A 16,382-nucleotide genomic window follows, 5' to 3' on the forward strand; every position below is an offset into this window, starting at 1 on the left:
ATTCGTAGCTTTTCAGGGTGCCAGGAAAGGCTATGGGGTTTCAAAAGGGACTATTGCTAGATGGATTAGAGAAGCCATTAGTGTAGCCTACTCAGCTAGTGGTATCCCGATTCCTGACAGCATCAAGGCTCATTCCACCAGAGCCGTGGCGAACTCCTGGGCTGAGAAAGCAGAGGTATCGATTGAACAGATTTGTAAGGCCGCTACCTGGGCCTCACCTTCCACCTTCTTTAAGCACTATAGATTAAATCTATCCTCCTCTGCTGACTTAACCTTTGGTAGAAGGGTGCTGCAAGCAGTGGTCCCTCCCTAAGGCCTGTTTCACACTTCCGTTTTTGTGTCCGCCAAACGGATCCGTTTCCGTTTTTTTGACGGAAACTGATGCAAACGGATCCGTTTTTTTAAAAACGGATCCGTTTTTTTGACGGATCCGCGGTAACCGTAATGGAAGTCTATGGGACAAAAAAAACGGATCCTGCAAAAAATGGCGGATCCGTTTTTTTACGGAAAACAACGGATTTTGACGGATTTGAAAAAACGGAAGTGTGAAACAGGCCTAAGGTATCTCGAAGTCTCCAAAAGTCTCACAGGTGGTGCTGTCATGGGTGAAGGGAAAACCACCATGGTTACTTACCGGTAGCCGGTTTTTCCGGAACCCATGACAGCACCCGTATATTCCCCCCCCTTTTCACTGTATGGGTGTGCACGTTTAGTAGGGTGCATTTGTGTGATGTGGTGTTGGATTAACATGTTACTAACCGGGAAGTTCTCTCAATGCTCTGTAACCCAACTGAAGCGGGGGAGAGGTGCCGCCCCTTATATCTCAGTAGGTTCCTGTTCCAGTTGATATAGTATGTGCCCGGAACAGCCGTGGGTAGCATCACGATTAACCCATTAAATGCCGCTGGCAAACATGCGCTTCCGGCAATCATGCCGAAATCCACCCATCGGTGACCCCCTTCACGTAATCGCTGGTCACGGGTGGGTTTTCATGATAACCAGAGGTCTCCTGCAGACCTCTATGGCTGTCACTGCCGGCTTGCTATGAGTGCCGCCCATTTGTCGGCGCACATAGCAAGTAATTCAGCTATATACAGTTGAACAGATCATTAAAATGCAATACCGGGCAATCAAAAGATTGTATCTGCACTAAAATGGTATAATTAAAAACATCTGCTCGGCACGCAAAATTAAGCCCTCACCCAGCCCGAGATCATGAAAAATGGAGATGCTACAGGTTTTTTTTTTTTTCTTTTTAACAAATTTTGGAATTTTTTTTCATCACTTAGATAGAAAAGAACCTAGATATGGTGTCTATGAACTTGTAATGACCTGGAGAATCATAATGGCAGGTCAGTTTTAGCATTTATTGAACCTAGTAATATAGCAAAACAAAAAACAGCTGTGGGATTGCACTTTTTTGCAATTCCACTGCACTTGGATTTTCTTTCTTGTTTTCCAGTACAAGATATGTTAAAACCAATGGTGTCGTTCAAAAATACAACTTGCCCCGCAAAAAACAAGCCCTCACATGGCCATATTGATGGAAAAAATAAAAATGATGTGGCTCTGGGAAGAAGGGGAGCGAAAAACGAAAACGCGAAGCTGAAAATACCTCCAGTCATGAAGGGGTTAAATAAAAAAAGAACCTATACATATTTGGTATCTGCGTACTCGTACTGACCTGGAGAATCATGGTGGCAGGTCAGTTTTAGCATTTATTAAACATGGTTAAAAAAAAACAATTGTGGAATTGCACTATTTTTGCAATTTCACCACACTTGGAATTTTCTTCCCATTTTCCAGTACACTATATGGTAAAATCAATGGTGTCCTTCAAAAGTGCAACTCGTCCCTGAAAAAACAAGCTCTCTCACTGCCATATTGACAGAAAAATAAAAAAGTTATGGCTCTGGGAAGAAGGAGAGCAAAAATCCCAAGTGGAGAAGGGGTTAAAGTAAATGTCTACAGTCACTCTCTGTGTAGATTGGTGAATCTGTACAGTGTGTAGCATGCTTACTGTCAGGATTCTGAGTTGGTGGTCATGCAGTAGTGCCCAGTATGTAGATGTCGACATATCTCTGGTCAGCATAGCTGTAGTTACATGGCCACCCATTCAGTCTGGCAATTGAAAAGAATCCTGACAGTGTGTGCAATACTCACTGCCAGGATTCAGTAATCTGTATCAGAAATGTACCTCAAGCTCGGAAAACCACTGTTAGTATAAACGTAAAATCTAACTTATAAAACAGAAAAAAGGGAGCGGAAATGGAAACTTGGAAGAAAGTGCTGAGGTAGAATATTGGTAACGTAGTCCAGATAGCATGAAAGATTTCCTGTGAATTATTGCAACAGTCGTAAGGATCACATGATATGCAGGCCTCTGCTTGGTCTTGAATTATCCAGTGGACACATGTTGGGTCAGTTTGGTAATGCACAGGTAAACTATATAATGTAATTGTAGGGGTGTTATTTCTTTATAACAGTGAGGCTTGAATTGCATTCACATGTTAACAGTTTAGGGTAGAAAGGGGGATGACACCTTGCCTTACCTTAATTGTTTAATTACTGTATTTTTTTTGTTATGTAATATATTTTATCTTCATCTTTTTCATTAACATCTTGGCTATGTTATTTTTATTCCCTTTTTTTGCTTTGAGCTTTTCCAGTTATTGGAAGTTTTGAACGCTGTACATGCAATTTAAAAATCTCACATAGAGTGGGAGAACTTAAACTTCTATTCTCTGGTCCAGAGGCAGGCAATTTAGTATTTGACTTTCCAGGTTTCCCTAAGACTTGTGAAAGCTTATGGAGCATTTCTTGAGCTTAAATTGGCCACATTGGATTAGGTTTTTTTTTATAGATCAAATGGGATGTTTGAAGAAAACAGTGCTTGAAGCCTTACAAGTGTAATTGATTCTGTGTAGAGCATGCAAATGAGGACATCATGTACTCCAGTGTGTCCCTCTGTATCATGTTCACTTCTCAATGTAATACTTGTAGAATTTTAATAGATCTGCTAGTTTGGCAGTGTTATTATCTGGATGACTTATTAGAATCTGGCAACTGTAAAATTCAAAAACCACTGGCATTGAAAATACAAAAAGATGCATTTAATTTACATGCATTTACCTTATCATTTTTGTGTCCTTACTGTAATTATCCCGTTCTTTCTGTACCAGTGAATGTATATACTACTTGGCTATATTCAAAATCTTTGTCAGAACAGGCTATTGTTTGTATTGGCATTTAATTCCTTAAAGGGAAGACGTCACCTTTGGAAACGCTATTTACCTGCAGATATAGTGATCACCTGCAAGCAAATCGCATTTAAACCGTGCCTGGCTGGCTTACAGTAGTAGCAGCTGCAGGGAGAAAATAGTTATATTCTCCCTGCAGCTGCTCACTTCCACTCATCAGGGCAATGCAGGGAGATGTAACGCTCACAGCTCACTACACAGCCAGTACGATATAATCAATCTCCTGCACATTGACAGCTTGATACACACACGTGCTCACATGGTGCACACATATGTTGCACAGTAGGCAGTCAAAGTGCCAGGGAGTGATTAGTACGCTCACAATGTAGTGCGTGGAGACTGTAATCTCTCCTTACAACAACCTAATGACTGGAAGTGAGCTGCTGTAGGGTGGATAAAACTTTTTTTCTCTGTAACCACTGTGCCACTAAGCCAGCCAGACATGATTTAAATGCTATCTACGTACAGATTACCACTATTCCTCCAGGTAAATATTATCTCTGGAGGTGACAGGTTCCTTTTAACATCCAAAGTGTTTTTGTATTAAATGTCCAAATACTTTTTAGCAATCTCTGTGCATGGCGTAGATTACATTTTTACCATTTTTATGATAATGGTTCCTTTTTTTTTGCAGAGTATCTCTACGGTTGCAGGAATAAAGCTTGAGTAACACGTCTGTAATAATTACCGCTTGACCATTAACAGGGTAAAGTGTAGCTTTAGTAAATGCGGTAAAGAGTAACCGAACATCTGTCATGGTCAAGACTCTCATTCTAATCAACCATTATCTATACAGCGGAAATGTGTAATGTATCTTTATCGCTTTTTAATTGGTTACACATCCCTATTAGTAGATATTCAGTACTGTGTGATTGCTTCCCCTGCAGACACAGAAGGCAGATCGGCGTTATCTGATGCAGACTAATACAGTAGGTTATTCCCTGTGTTGCTATCATGCAAGCCATTTATTTACATTTCTGACAGACAAGATTGCTGTGTATGATGTAAGCGTTTGTCCTAAAATGTATTGCTGAGGCTGCCTACTCATTAAATCCATTAGACTAATGATAATTGCTTGCGTTGGGACACACTGATGGCTGTTCTGTCTCGGTAACTGCTTTTGCCCCTGCAGATTCACCATGATTCAATTTGCTTTGTGCATTACTTCAGATAAGCCAGGTGGTAACTCTCATGATCTGCTATAAATCATTGCCAATCCTTAAACATTCCCAGCAATTGAGATTTCAGTTCTTGGAAGGGTTTTTTGGTGTTTACATTAATTTTGTCAATTAAACTTTATGTCCGCTTGAAAGCGATATCCCGTGGTGAGGTAGAAATTTGTAGTGTGATTGGTATACAATGGAATTATTATACTGTAGAGTGAACATATAGACCACTTAAAAATATAGGTTTAGTTAATAATGTTTAAAAAAAAAAAAATCCGATGCAAGAATAGGTAGGTAAAAATTGTCATATACATAGGTATATTACCAGAAATTATACAAATATATCCCAGGCAAAGCTCAAAAACCTGCAAGTCCCTAGTATCATACCTAGTGCTGGTACTGCCTAGCTGCGAAGGTTGGCACCCTGGATAAACAAAATGGCGCCCCTGCTCAATGGTGCCCATAGCGTACCATGTTCTAGTGATCTAGTACATGATAGAGCAAATTAGATACAGGAGCATGCATAAACGACATATATTTACAGTCAGGGAGCACACTGTGGGAAATAAGAATATATAGAGGACTTATCTTTAGTTGTATGTGCTTCTAGATGTCTGTGCCTCAACGCGTTTCTCCATTCTGTAGTTCATCATGAGGCTTGATATGATACAATAGACAGATAGGAATCACAGGTCTATTTCAGGGTGCCTGTATGTGAAGACTTTGCACTCTAAATATCCCTCCACATTAGGGAATCACAGGTCCATTTCAGGGTGCCTGCATGTGAAGACTTGGCGCTTTAAATATCCCTCCAGATTAGGGATTAACATAAAGCTAACGCCCATGTGTTAAAATTCCCTCCCATCCCTATAGATCTTCCTTGTCCCTGAACTGGTAAGTGTGCAAGCTTGGGGAGGAGAAAGGAGACTTCCTCCAGTCACTGGAGGCTGCCATGTGCAATCATCCCTATATGTGCATGCGCTGACATACTCAGACATGTCACCGGCCTGTGAGTTGCAAGCTGGAACGCACTTCCGGGTACAGTGATGGAACTTCCATTAATGGATTTGCGCTACAAGTCTGCCCAGGTGTGTGTTCTCCAGAGTTGAATGCCGGAAAGTACACACAATAGCTGGCATAATAACCATATATGAAAAATGGTGCATCAAAAAAAAATGGCTCATATAGCCTTTATCCATCCCTGCCTTATACTGTATATCCTTCATCCTTCCCTCATACATACAGTACATCCACACACACATCCATACACACGTCATTATAGACAGAAGTTCTGCAGCATCTGTAGTGTATTATATGGTATATATTTAGATACACATCACTATAGACTGAGGTTCTACAACAGCTGAGGTATCATGTGGTATATATGTAAATGTACACATCACTATAGACTCTTCACCTCACAGTACTCATATGTCAGGGGTAATGTGGGGACATGTGATTCTCTATCATCACTGTGGATGTGTTGTGGGGACATGTGAGACTCTATCATCACTGTGGATGTGTTGTGGGGACATGTGAGACTCTATCATCACTGTGGATGTGGTGTGGGGACATGTGAGACTCTATCATCACTGTGGATGTGGTGTGGAGACATGTGAGGCTCTATCATCACTGTGGATGTGGTGTGGGGACATGTGAGGCTCTATCACCACTGTGGATGTGATGTGGAGACATGTCATGCTCTATCACCACTGTGGATGTGATGTGGAGACATGTGAGGCTCTATCACCACTGTGGATGTGATGTAGGGACATGTGAAGCTCTGTCACCACTGTGGATGTGATGTGGAGACATGTGAAGCTCTGTCACCACTTTGGATGTGGTGTGGAGACATGTGAGGCTCTATCCCCACTGTGGATGTGATGTGGAGACATGTGAGGCTCTATCACCACTGTGGATGTGATGTGGAGACATGTGAGGCTCTATCACCACTGTGGATGTGATGTAGGGACATGTGACGCTCTGTTACCACTGTAGCTGTGATGTGGGGACATGTGAGGCTGTCACCACTGTGGATGTGTTGTGGGGACATGTGAGGCTCGGTCACCACTATGGATGTGATGTGGGGGACATGTGAGGCTATGTCACCACTGTGGATGTGTTGTGGAGACATGTGAGGCTTTATCACCACTGTGGATGTGATGTAGGGACATGTGAGACTCTGTCACCACTGTGGATGTGATGTAGGGACATGTGAGGCTTTATCACCACTGTGGATGTGATGTAGGGACATGTGAGACTCTGTCACCACTGTGGATGTGATGTAGGGACATGTGAGACTCTGTCACCACTGTGGATGTGTTGTGGAGACATGTGAGGCTTTATCACCACTGTGGATGTGATGTAGGGACATGTGAGACTCTGCCACCACTGTGGATGTGTTGTGGGGACATGTGAGGCTGTCACCACTGTGGATGTGATGTGGTTTGTGACGGCTCTGTCACCACTGTGGATGTGATGTAGGGACATGTGACGCTCTGTCAACACTGTAGCTGTGATGTGGGGACATGTGAAGCTCTGTCACCATTGTGGATGTGATGTGGAGACATGTGAGGCTCTGTCACCATTGTGGATGTGATGTGGAGACATGTGAGGCTCTGTCACCACTTTGGATGTGGTGTGGAGACATGTGAGGCTCTATCACCACTGTGGATGTGATGTGGAGACATGTGAGGCTCTATCACCACTGTAGCTGTGATGTGGGGACATGTGAGGCTGTCACCACTGTGGGTGTGTTGTGGGGACATGTGAGGCTCGGTCACCACTATGGATGTGATGTGGGGACATGTGAAGCTCTGTCACCACTGTGGATGTGTTGTGGGGACATGTGAGGCTGTCACCACTGTGGATGTGTTGTGGGGACATGTGAGACTCTATCATCACTGTGGATGTGTTGTGGGGACATGTGAGGCTCGGTCACCACTATGGATGTGATGTGGGGACATGTGAAGCTCTATCACCACTGTGGATGTGTTGTGGGGACATGTGAGACTCTATCATCACTGTGGATGTGTTGTGGGGACATGTGAGACTCTATCATCACTGTGGATGTGTTGTGGGGACATGTGAGGCTCGGTCACCACTATGGATGTGATGTGGGGACATGTGAAGCTCTATCATCACTGTGGATGTGTTGTGGGGACATGTGAGGCTCTATCATCACTGTAGATGTGTTGTGGGGACATGTGAGGCTCGGTCACCACTATGGATGTGATGTGGGGACATGTGAAGCTCTGTCACCACTGTGGATGTGTTGTGGGGACATGTGAGGCTGTCACCACTGTGGATGTGTTGTGGGGACATGTGAGACTCTGTCACCACTGTGGATGTGTTGTGGGGACATGTGAGGCTGTCACCACTGTGGATGTGATGTGGTGGTTTGTGACGGCTCTGTCACCACTGTGGATGTGTTGCGGGGACATGTGAGGCTGTCACCACTGTGGATGTGATGTGGAGACATGTGAGGCTCTATCACCACTGTGGATGTGATGTAGGGACATGTGACGCTCTGTCACCACTGTAGCTGTGATATGGGGACATGTGAAGCTCTGTCACCACTGTGGATGTGATGTGGAGACATGTGAGGCTCTGTCACCACTTTGGATGTGGTGTAGAGACATGTGAGGCTCTATCACCACTGTGGATGTGATGTGGGGACGTGATCCTCTATCACCACTGTGGATGTGATGTAGGGACATGTGACGCTCTGTCACCACTGTGAATGTGATATGGGGACATGTGACGCTCTATCACCACTGTGGATGTGTTGTGGGGACATGTGAGGCTGTCACCACTGTGGATGTGATGTGGTGGTTTGTGACGGCTCTGTCACCACTGTGGATGTGATGTAGGGACATGTGACGCTCTGTCACCACTGTAGCTGTGATATGGGGATATGTGAAGCTCTGTCATCACTGTGGATGTGATGTGGGGACGTGATCCTCTATCACCACTGTGGATGTGATGTAGGGACATGTGACGCTCTGTCACCACTGTAGCTGTGATATGGGGACATGTGAAGCTCTGTCATCACTGTGGATGTGATGTGGAGACATGTGAGGCTCTGTCACCACTTTGGATGTGGTGTGGGGACATGTGATGGCTCTATCACCACTGTGGATGTGATGTGGGGACATGTGATCCTCTATCACCACTGTGGATGTGTTGTGGGGACATGTGACGCTCTATCACCACTGTGGATGTGGTGTGGGGACATGTGAGGCTGTCACCACTGTGGATGTGTTGTGGGGACATGTGAAGCTGTCACCACTGTGGATGTCATGTGGAGGTATGTGACGGCTCTGTCACCACTGTGGATGTGGTGTGGGGGCATGTGATGGCTCTATCACCACTGTGGATGTGATGTAGGGACATGTAACGCTCTGTCAACACTGTGATGTGATATGGGGACATTTAATCCTCTATCAACACTGTGGATGTGGTGTGGGGATTGTGCTGCTTTTCACAAATGAGGACACAGGGCCCCTGCTCTGTTACTTCCAATACTGGAGTCATGATAGAGATCAGCACAGGGGCAGATTACCGACATCCAATGAGTGTGCAGAGGGAGGGGCTGGGCAGTGCCAGCTCTGGCTGTAAGGTTAGATAATATAGCACAGGGAGCTGTCAATTTTGGTAGGGCCGCAGGTAAACAAAGTGGGTGCAGTGTAAAGTGAAGTTCAGGAGGAACAAAAGGCAGAAACAAAAAAAAATATGTAGGGGTGTTGTATATCACAATGCAGTATAGATTAGCGTTAAAAAAAAACCAACTGGATTTCGGGATCCAGCAACCACTTTAACCCCGTTTCCAACATTGGGCGTAATAGTACGCCAACGTCAAAAATTCCTTCCTTTGATGTGGGCTCTGGCACTGAGCCCACATCTTTTCAAGCTTATGTCAGCTGTTTTAAACAGCTGACTTGTGCCTCTAACAGCCACGAGTGGAATCGCGATCCACCTGCGTCTGTTAGCCTGTTAAATGCCGCTTTCAATCTCTGACAGCAGCATTTAACTCGTGCTTCTAGTAAGCGCACTGGAAATCCCGCCCATCGGTGACCCCATCACGTGATCGCGGATCACCGTTGGGTTGACATGACAACCAGAGGTCTCCTGCAGACCTCTATGGTTGTCATAGCCGGATTACTATGAGCGTCCGTTTTTAAAAATATTAAAAAATAAAAAAAATTTAAAGTTCAAATCACTCCCTTTCGCTTTATTCAAAATAAAACAATAAAAAAATCAAACATACACATATTTGGTATCGCCGCGTTCAGAATCACCTGATGTATCAGAATAAAAATTTAACCCGATCGGTAAACGGTGTATCGAGAAAAAAATTCAAAACGCAAGAATTATGTTTTCTCCTTCGTCTCATTGGGGGACACAGAGACTGTGGGTGTGTGCTTCTGCCGTCTGGAGGCTGACACTAAGTATACAAAAAAAGAGTTAGCTCCTCCTCCGCCGCATACACCCTCGCCCCCAGACCGGGCGTAACTCAGTTTTTGCTTAGTGTCTGATGGAGGCACACGCAGTCTGGAGCTCCAGACTAGATTTTTTTTTTTTTTTTTGGTCTCTTTCTATGAAGATAAGATAGGGGCGACGGATCCTATAGAGAGGGTCCGATCTCCCCAAATCATCAACGGGCGACCACGTGTGAGTAGCCCTCCACTTGTTTTCTCTCCCGCACCGAGGGACACATCTGGGACTTTTCCCCAGACAACCATTTTTCTTTGTTATTTTTCTAAAGAGGTGGCAACGCATCCTGATAAAAGGATTCGGTTCCCCATGAACCCCAGCGGGCGAGCACGTGTGAGTGATCCTCCACGTTGTTACTCTCCTGCAACGTGGGAATGCATTAATGCCCCGACCACCCCTAGGTAGGACACCAGGGGTGGTCCTGGAGGCGCAGGTGAGCCAAGGGAGCGAAGCGTCGAAGACTGGTGCAGTAGCCTCCCCCTCCCGGTCCAGGGATGGGGTTGAGAGCACCACAAGCCCACGGCGCAGAAGCCACAGGGGGGAGGCCCGGCTCACCTCTCTTGTTGATGGGCGTGGAGTGTAGCCAGAGCCCCGTCGGCGGCCGCGCTGTATGGTGAGGCCCGAGCCGCCCGCCCGCCGGCCGACTTCCGGGGGTAGCCGGAAGCCCCGCCCTCTAACTTCCGGGGGCGGAGAGCGGCGGGCGCGCTCAGTTACCGGGGAGCTCCCGCCCTCCTCCCTCGAACGCCGCACGTGTAGTGCGGCCAGCGGCGGCCGCGGTCCCCGCTGTATGGGGAGGTCCGGAGTTCCGCGCGCCCGCCGACTTCCGGGGGTAGCCGGAAGTCCCGCCCACTAACTTCCGGGGGCGGAGAGCGGCGGGCGCGCACAGACACCGGGGAGCTCCGCCCCCTCCCTCTCCTCATTTCCTCGCAAAGTGCGGCCGGAAGCCGCCGCCTATCTCCCGGAGTGCGCCGCAAGTGCCCCGGCGAGTAACGCCGCACGCCCCGTGGAAGAGACGCAAGGTGGACATTACCGGTGGGTGAGTGCAACCCCGTTTCGAGTGCCGCATTAGTGGTCAAGGAAGGGGTTATCCTCCTACCCTACCCTGCAATATGTCTGGCAAAGGGAAAGCTCATTCTTTCCTATATGCTGTTTGCGTTTCCTGTGGGGTCAGGCTGCCTAAGGCGCAGCCAGATAAATTTTGTGAAGCCTGCTAGTCGGAGCGAGCCCAGGAGCCCCCCATTGTTGCAGAGCCCAGAAGTCAGGACCCCCCAGAATGGGTGGTGTCTTTATCACACTCTATGATGTCCCTTACAAGGGCAATTGAGTCTCTTCGAGGCCCGGGCAGGGACAAGGATGGTGGTCTGCCAGCGGAAGACAGCTCGTCCACGTCTCAGGACCCTCCGACCGTTAGAGGCCGCTCCAGCACCAGACAAGCTCTTAGCAAAAGAGCTCGTTCCCCGTCGGCCGGACCCTCTGGGGTTTCGGCGGCGGGTATTAGGGCATCTCGTTCCCCGTCGCCGAGCTCGGGAAGCGAGCAGGATGAGGGTGAGGAGGAGGGAGAGGAGGCCTGGAATCCAGAAAGCCTGGGATACCAAGACTCGGTGGACAGCCTCATTGAGGCAGTCAACCAGACTTTAGAGATCGAGGACGATGTGTCCACGGCCTCAGGTCACAAGGTCTCCTTCAAGAAGACCAGGCGACCGCATAGAAGGTTTGCCACACATCCGGAGTTCGAGGAGCTAGTCCAGAAACATAGGGAACACCCGGATAAGCGTTTTGCAATGCAAAAAGCGCTGCAAGCGAAGTATCCGTTTCCTCCTGAACTCCATAAAGGACCCACCGGTATCACGTTTGGCGTCAAGATCACTATTGTCGATACCCAGCGGTTCTTCTATCAAGGACCCAACTGATCGCCTTATAGAGGGGCTTGCCCGCTCAGTGTATGAGGCAGCGGGGTCGGCCCTGGCCCCCTCCTTTGCGGCTACTTGGGTGGCTAAGGCCATGGTTTCATGGGCAGACGCTCTGCATAATGCCCTCCAGGACAGAGATCTGCCTGCGGAGGTCTTGGAGGTTACAAATCAGATATCAGGGGCAAGTGATTTTCTCGTCAGCGCCTCTCTGGACGCGGCCGAGTGTTCTGCTGTGGCAGCAGCAAATGCGATCGCCGTTAGGCGAGCATTATGGCTGAGATTATGGAAAGCGGATTCTATCTCCAAAAAATCCTTGACCTCATTGCCTTTTCAGGGCAATCGGTTGTTCGGTGAGAAGCTTGATAAGCTTATCTCAGAAGCCACGGGGGGGAGGAGTAGTTTCCTCCCGCAGCAGAGGACTTGGCCAGCATTCAGGCAGACACAGAGGCGTTTTCGGCCCTTTCGTAACCCCTGGAGGGGGACTTCGGCCAGAGCATCCACCTCCGCAAATGATGGTCAGATTAGGGAAAGGCAAATCTCTTACAGAGCCAATCCGCTGGGCAGAGGCCGAGGCCGTTTGCCCAGAACGAGGGGGGCCAGATCCCAAAAGCCTCCAGCAAAATGACTCGAGGCGCTTCGTACCTACGGATGACAGGGTGGGCGGACGCCTACTAAAGTTCAGCCACGTTTGGGTCGCAGTGGCACGCGACGCCTGGGTGGCAGAACTGATATCGTCCGGGTACAAGATAGAGTTTGTCGGACTCCCGCCACGGCGATTCTTTCATTCCCGGTTTTCCGGAACAGGATCGCAGGCAGAGGGTTTGTTACAGGCCATAATGACGCTACAGCGCAACGGGGTCATTGTCCCAGTGCCGAAAAGCGAAGAGGCACAAGGTTTTTACTCCAACCTGTTTTCGGTCCCCAAAAGAGACGGGACAGTAAGGCCAGTACTAGATCTAAAAATCCTGAACAAATTCATCAGAGTCAGGCGGTTCCGGATGGAATCCCTCCGTTCGGTCATTGCAGCCATGGATCCAGGGGAGTTCCTGGCCTCGATCGATGTGCAGGATGCATATCTGCACATTCCGATTTTTCCTCCACACCAGAGGTTCCTGCGTTTTGCGATCGGAGGGCGACATTTTCAATTTGTTGCTCTGCCTTTCGGTCTGGCCACTGCTCCCAGAGTCTTTACGAAGATAATGGCGGTGGTTATGGCCATCCTGCATGCTCGGGGCATAACGGTACTACCTTACCTGGACGACCTGTTGGTAAAGGGGCCGTCGTTTCAGGCGTGCCAGGAAAATGTCAGTATCACGCTGGATACCCTGGCCCGTCTAGGCTGGTTAATCAATCGGAGCAAGTCGTCCTTGGTTCCAGCCCAAAGAATCGTGTTCCTAGGCATGATTTTCGATACCTCCCGGGGGCTGGTGATCCACCCTCAGGACAAGGCGCAAAAAATCAAGCAAGGAGTACGCAACCTTCTGCAGCCGGGCACCAGACCCATCCGGTACGGCATGAGTGTGTTGGGCAGAATGGTGGCGGCGATGGAGGCAATCCCGTTTGCCCAGTTCCATCTCCGTCCGCTTCAGCATGCGCTCTTGTCTGCATGGGACCGGAGGCTGCTTTCTCTCAGTCATCGGTGCAAGTTGTCTCCGCTGGTCCGACATTCACTCCGGTAGTGGACTCGCGACTCGTCCCTGGTCCAGGGGAAACCTTTTCCCCCGGAGCAGTGGTTGGTGGTGACGACCGATGCAAGCCTGCATGGTTGGGGAGCAGTTTTCCAGAGTCACACAGCCCAGGGGCAGTGGTCCATTCAGGAGATAATTCTCCCGATCAACATTCTGGAGATACGGGCAATACGATTGGCCCTGCAACATTTCCAGTGTTTTCTGAGACACCGGCCAGTGCGCATTCAGTCGGACAATGCTACAGCAGTAGCATATGTCAACCATCAAGGGGGCACGCGCAGCCAGGCAGCCATGCGCGAGGTCGGGCTGGTACTGCGTTGGGCAGAGAAGAACCGCGTGGTAATTTCAGCGGTGCACATTCCGGGAGTCGAAAACTGGGCGGCAGATTTTCTCAGCCGACAGAGGGTCGCGGCAGGGGAATGGTCCCTGCACCCCGAGGTTTTTCAACAGATCTGCCAACGGTGGGGGACACCGGACGTGGACCTTATGGCATCCAGAGAGAACGCCAAAGTACAAAGGTTCGTCGCTCGATCCCTCGACCCGCAGGCAATCGCAGCCGACGCTCTGGTGCTTCCGTGGAGCCAGTTTCGTCTCCCGTACTTGTTCCCCCCGCTACCTCTCCTTCCAAGAGTCATCAGGAAGTTAAGGAGAGAGAAGGTTCCAGCAATTCTGCTGGCCCCAGACTGGCCTCGGCGGGCCTGGTATGCAGATCTGGTTCAGCTAGTGGTGGATGTACCCTGGCGTCTCCCAGATCGGCCGGACTTGCTGTCCCAGGGGCCGATCTACCATCCGAACTTAGGGGCCCTGTGTTTGACGGCGTGGCCATTGAATCTTGGCTGTTAACACAGGCAGGATTCAGGCGCGATGTGGTAGCCACGATGGTGAGTGCCCGAAAGCCTTCCTCGGCGAGAGTATATCATCGGACTTGGGAAGTTTTTTTCCGTTGGTGTAGGGATCGCGGAGTGGCTCCTCTGGTTTTTCCGATCCCCAACGTACTGGCTTTTCTGCAGGCAGGGCTGGACGCAGGATTGGCTCCGAGTTCGCTCAGAACGCAGATCTCGGCTCTGTCGGTGCTTTTCCAACGAAAGGTCGCTTCGGTCTGGCAGGTTAGGACGTTTATGCAGGGGGTCGCACATTTAGTACCCCCCTATAAGGCGCCGACGGAATCATGGGACCTGAACTTGGTGCTCAGGGCCCTTCAAGAGGCTCCTTTCGAACCGTTACAAGAGGTTTCCTTACCTTACCTGTCCAGGAAGGTCGTTTTTCTGGTAGCTATTACGTCTATTAAGTGGGTTTCGGAATTGGCGGCTTTATCTTGTAAACCGCCGTTCCTGACCTTTTATAAGGATAAGGTAGTTTTAAGGCCAGCTCCTCCCTTCTTGCCGAAGGTTGTCTCTGCATTCCATATCAACGAAGACATTGTCTTACCCTCGTTTTGCCCGGCACCGGTGCACAGGGTAGAAAAGGCATTGCACACCTTGGATCTGGTAAGAGCTCTTAGGAGGTATGTGACAAGGACAGCTCCTTTCCGCCGGACAGACTCTCTATTCGTGATCCCAGAAGGGCGGCGGAAGGGGCTCGCTGCGTCCAAAGCGACTTTGGCCAGATGGGTTCGCCTGATGATCCAAGAATCTTATGAAATTAGTGGCACGCCGGTTCCGGCAGGGATCAAGGCACACTCGGCTCGAGCAGTGGGTGCCTCATGGGCACTGCGACACCAAGCTTCAGAGGAACAGGTGTGCAAAGCAGCTACCTGGTCCAGCTTGCATACGTTTGTCAAACATTATAACGTACATACCCAGGCATCCTCGGATGCATGCCTGGGAAGAAAGATTCTCCAGGCAGCAGTTGCGCACCTCTAATCAGGGGCGCAAAATAGCATGGATTGGGTGAGCTAAGATCCCGCCCAGGGACTGCTTTAGAACGTCCCACAGTCTCTGTGTCCCCCAATGAGACGAAGGAGAAACATGGATTTTTGTGAGTACTCACCGTAAAATCCTTTTCTCCGAGACGCTCATTGGGGGACACAGCACCCACCCTACTAGCCAGTTGGCTTTTGCTTATTTTGAGTTATACAAATCCTTATGTAAGGATCAGGGTGGTCCCTTTTCCAGACGTATAATTTCTTGCCTGAATTTAAGGCGCGTTCTCCTACTGCTTATTCACTAAACTGAGTTACGCCCGGTCTGGGGGCGAGGGTGTATGCGGCGGAGGAGGAGCTAACTCTTTTTTTGTATACTTAGTGTCAGCCTCCAGACGGCAGAAGCACACACCCACAGTCTCTGTGTCCCCCAATGAGCGTCTCGGAGAAAAGGATTTTACGGTGAGTACTCACAAAAATCCATGTTTTTTGGTCACCGCTACATTGTAATAAGATGCAATAACATGCGATCAAAAGAACGTATCTACGCCAAAATGGTATCAATAAAAACATCAGCACCGTGCACAAAAATTAAGCCCTCACCCAGCCCCAAACCATGAAAAATGGAGAAGCTACACGTCTCGGAAAATGGCGCCTTTTTTTTTAAAGCTTGGATTTTTTTTCACCACCTAAATAAAAAGAACCAAGACATGTTTGGTGTCTATGCACTCATAATGACCAGGGGAATCATAATGGCAGGTCAGTTTTAGCATTTGGTGAACATGGTAAAAAAAAAACAAATGTGGAATTGCACTTTTTTGAAATTTCATCGCACTTGGAATTTTTTTCCCGTTTTCCAGTGCACTATATGTTTAAAACATTCGTGTCGATCAAAAGTACAACTTGTCCCGCAAAAGCAGGCCCCCTCATGGCCATTTTGACTGAAAAATAAAGAAAAAGTTAGGGCTCCTGGAAGAATGGGAGCAAAAATTAAAACGCAA

The 16,382-nt window shown here is 48.5% G+C and overlaps 1 protein-coding gene across 4 annotated transcripts in view; it reads left to right on the forward strand.

The window, feature by feature from the left end:
• The window catches only part of METTL25 (methyltransferase like 25), a 302,845-nt gene that overhangs the window by 218,984 nt on the left and 67,479 nt on the right, over positions 1 to 16,382 (forward strand). Inside the window, exon 12 of one of the 4 annotated variants that reach the window (XM_073556986.1) lies at positions 3,895 to 4,209. The exons of the other annotated variants lie outside the window; for them this stretch is intronic. Coding sequence (XP_073413087.1) covers positions 3,895 to 3,930 — 36 coding nt within the window. The 3' untranslated portion in view covers positions 3,931 to 4,209. Of the gene's footprint in view, positions 1 to 3,894; positions 4,210 to 16,382 lie in introns of those variants that run through there. 4 annotated transcript variants of the gene reach the window in all.

This window comes from Dendrobates tinctorius, unplaced genomic scaffold (genome assembly GCF_039654945.1).
Source record: "Dendrobates tinctorius isolate UK_male_01 unplaced genomic scaffold, ASM3965494v1 ptg000241l, whole genome shotgun sequence".
Lineage (NCBI taxonomy): Eukaryota > Metazoa > Chordata > Amphibia > Anura > Dendrobatidae > Dendrobates > Dendrobates tinctorius.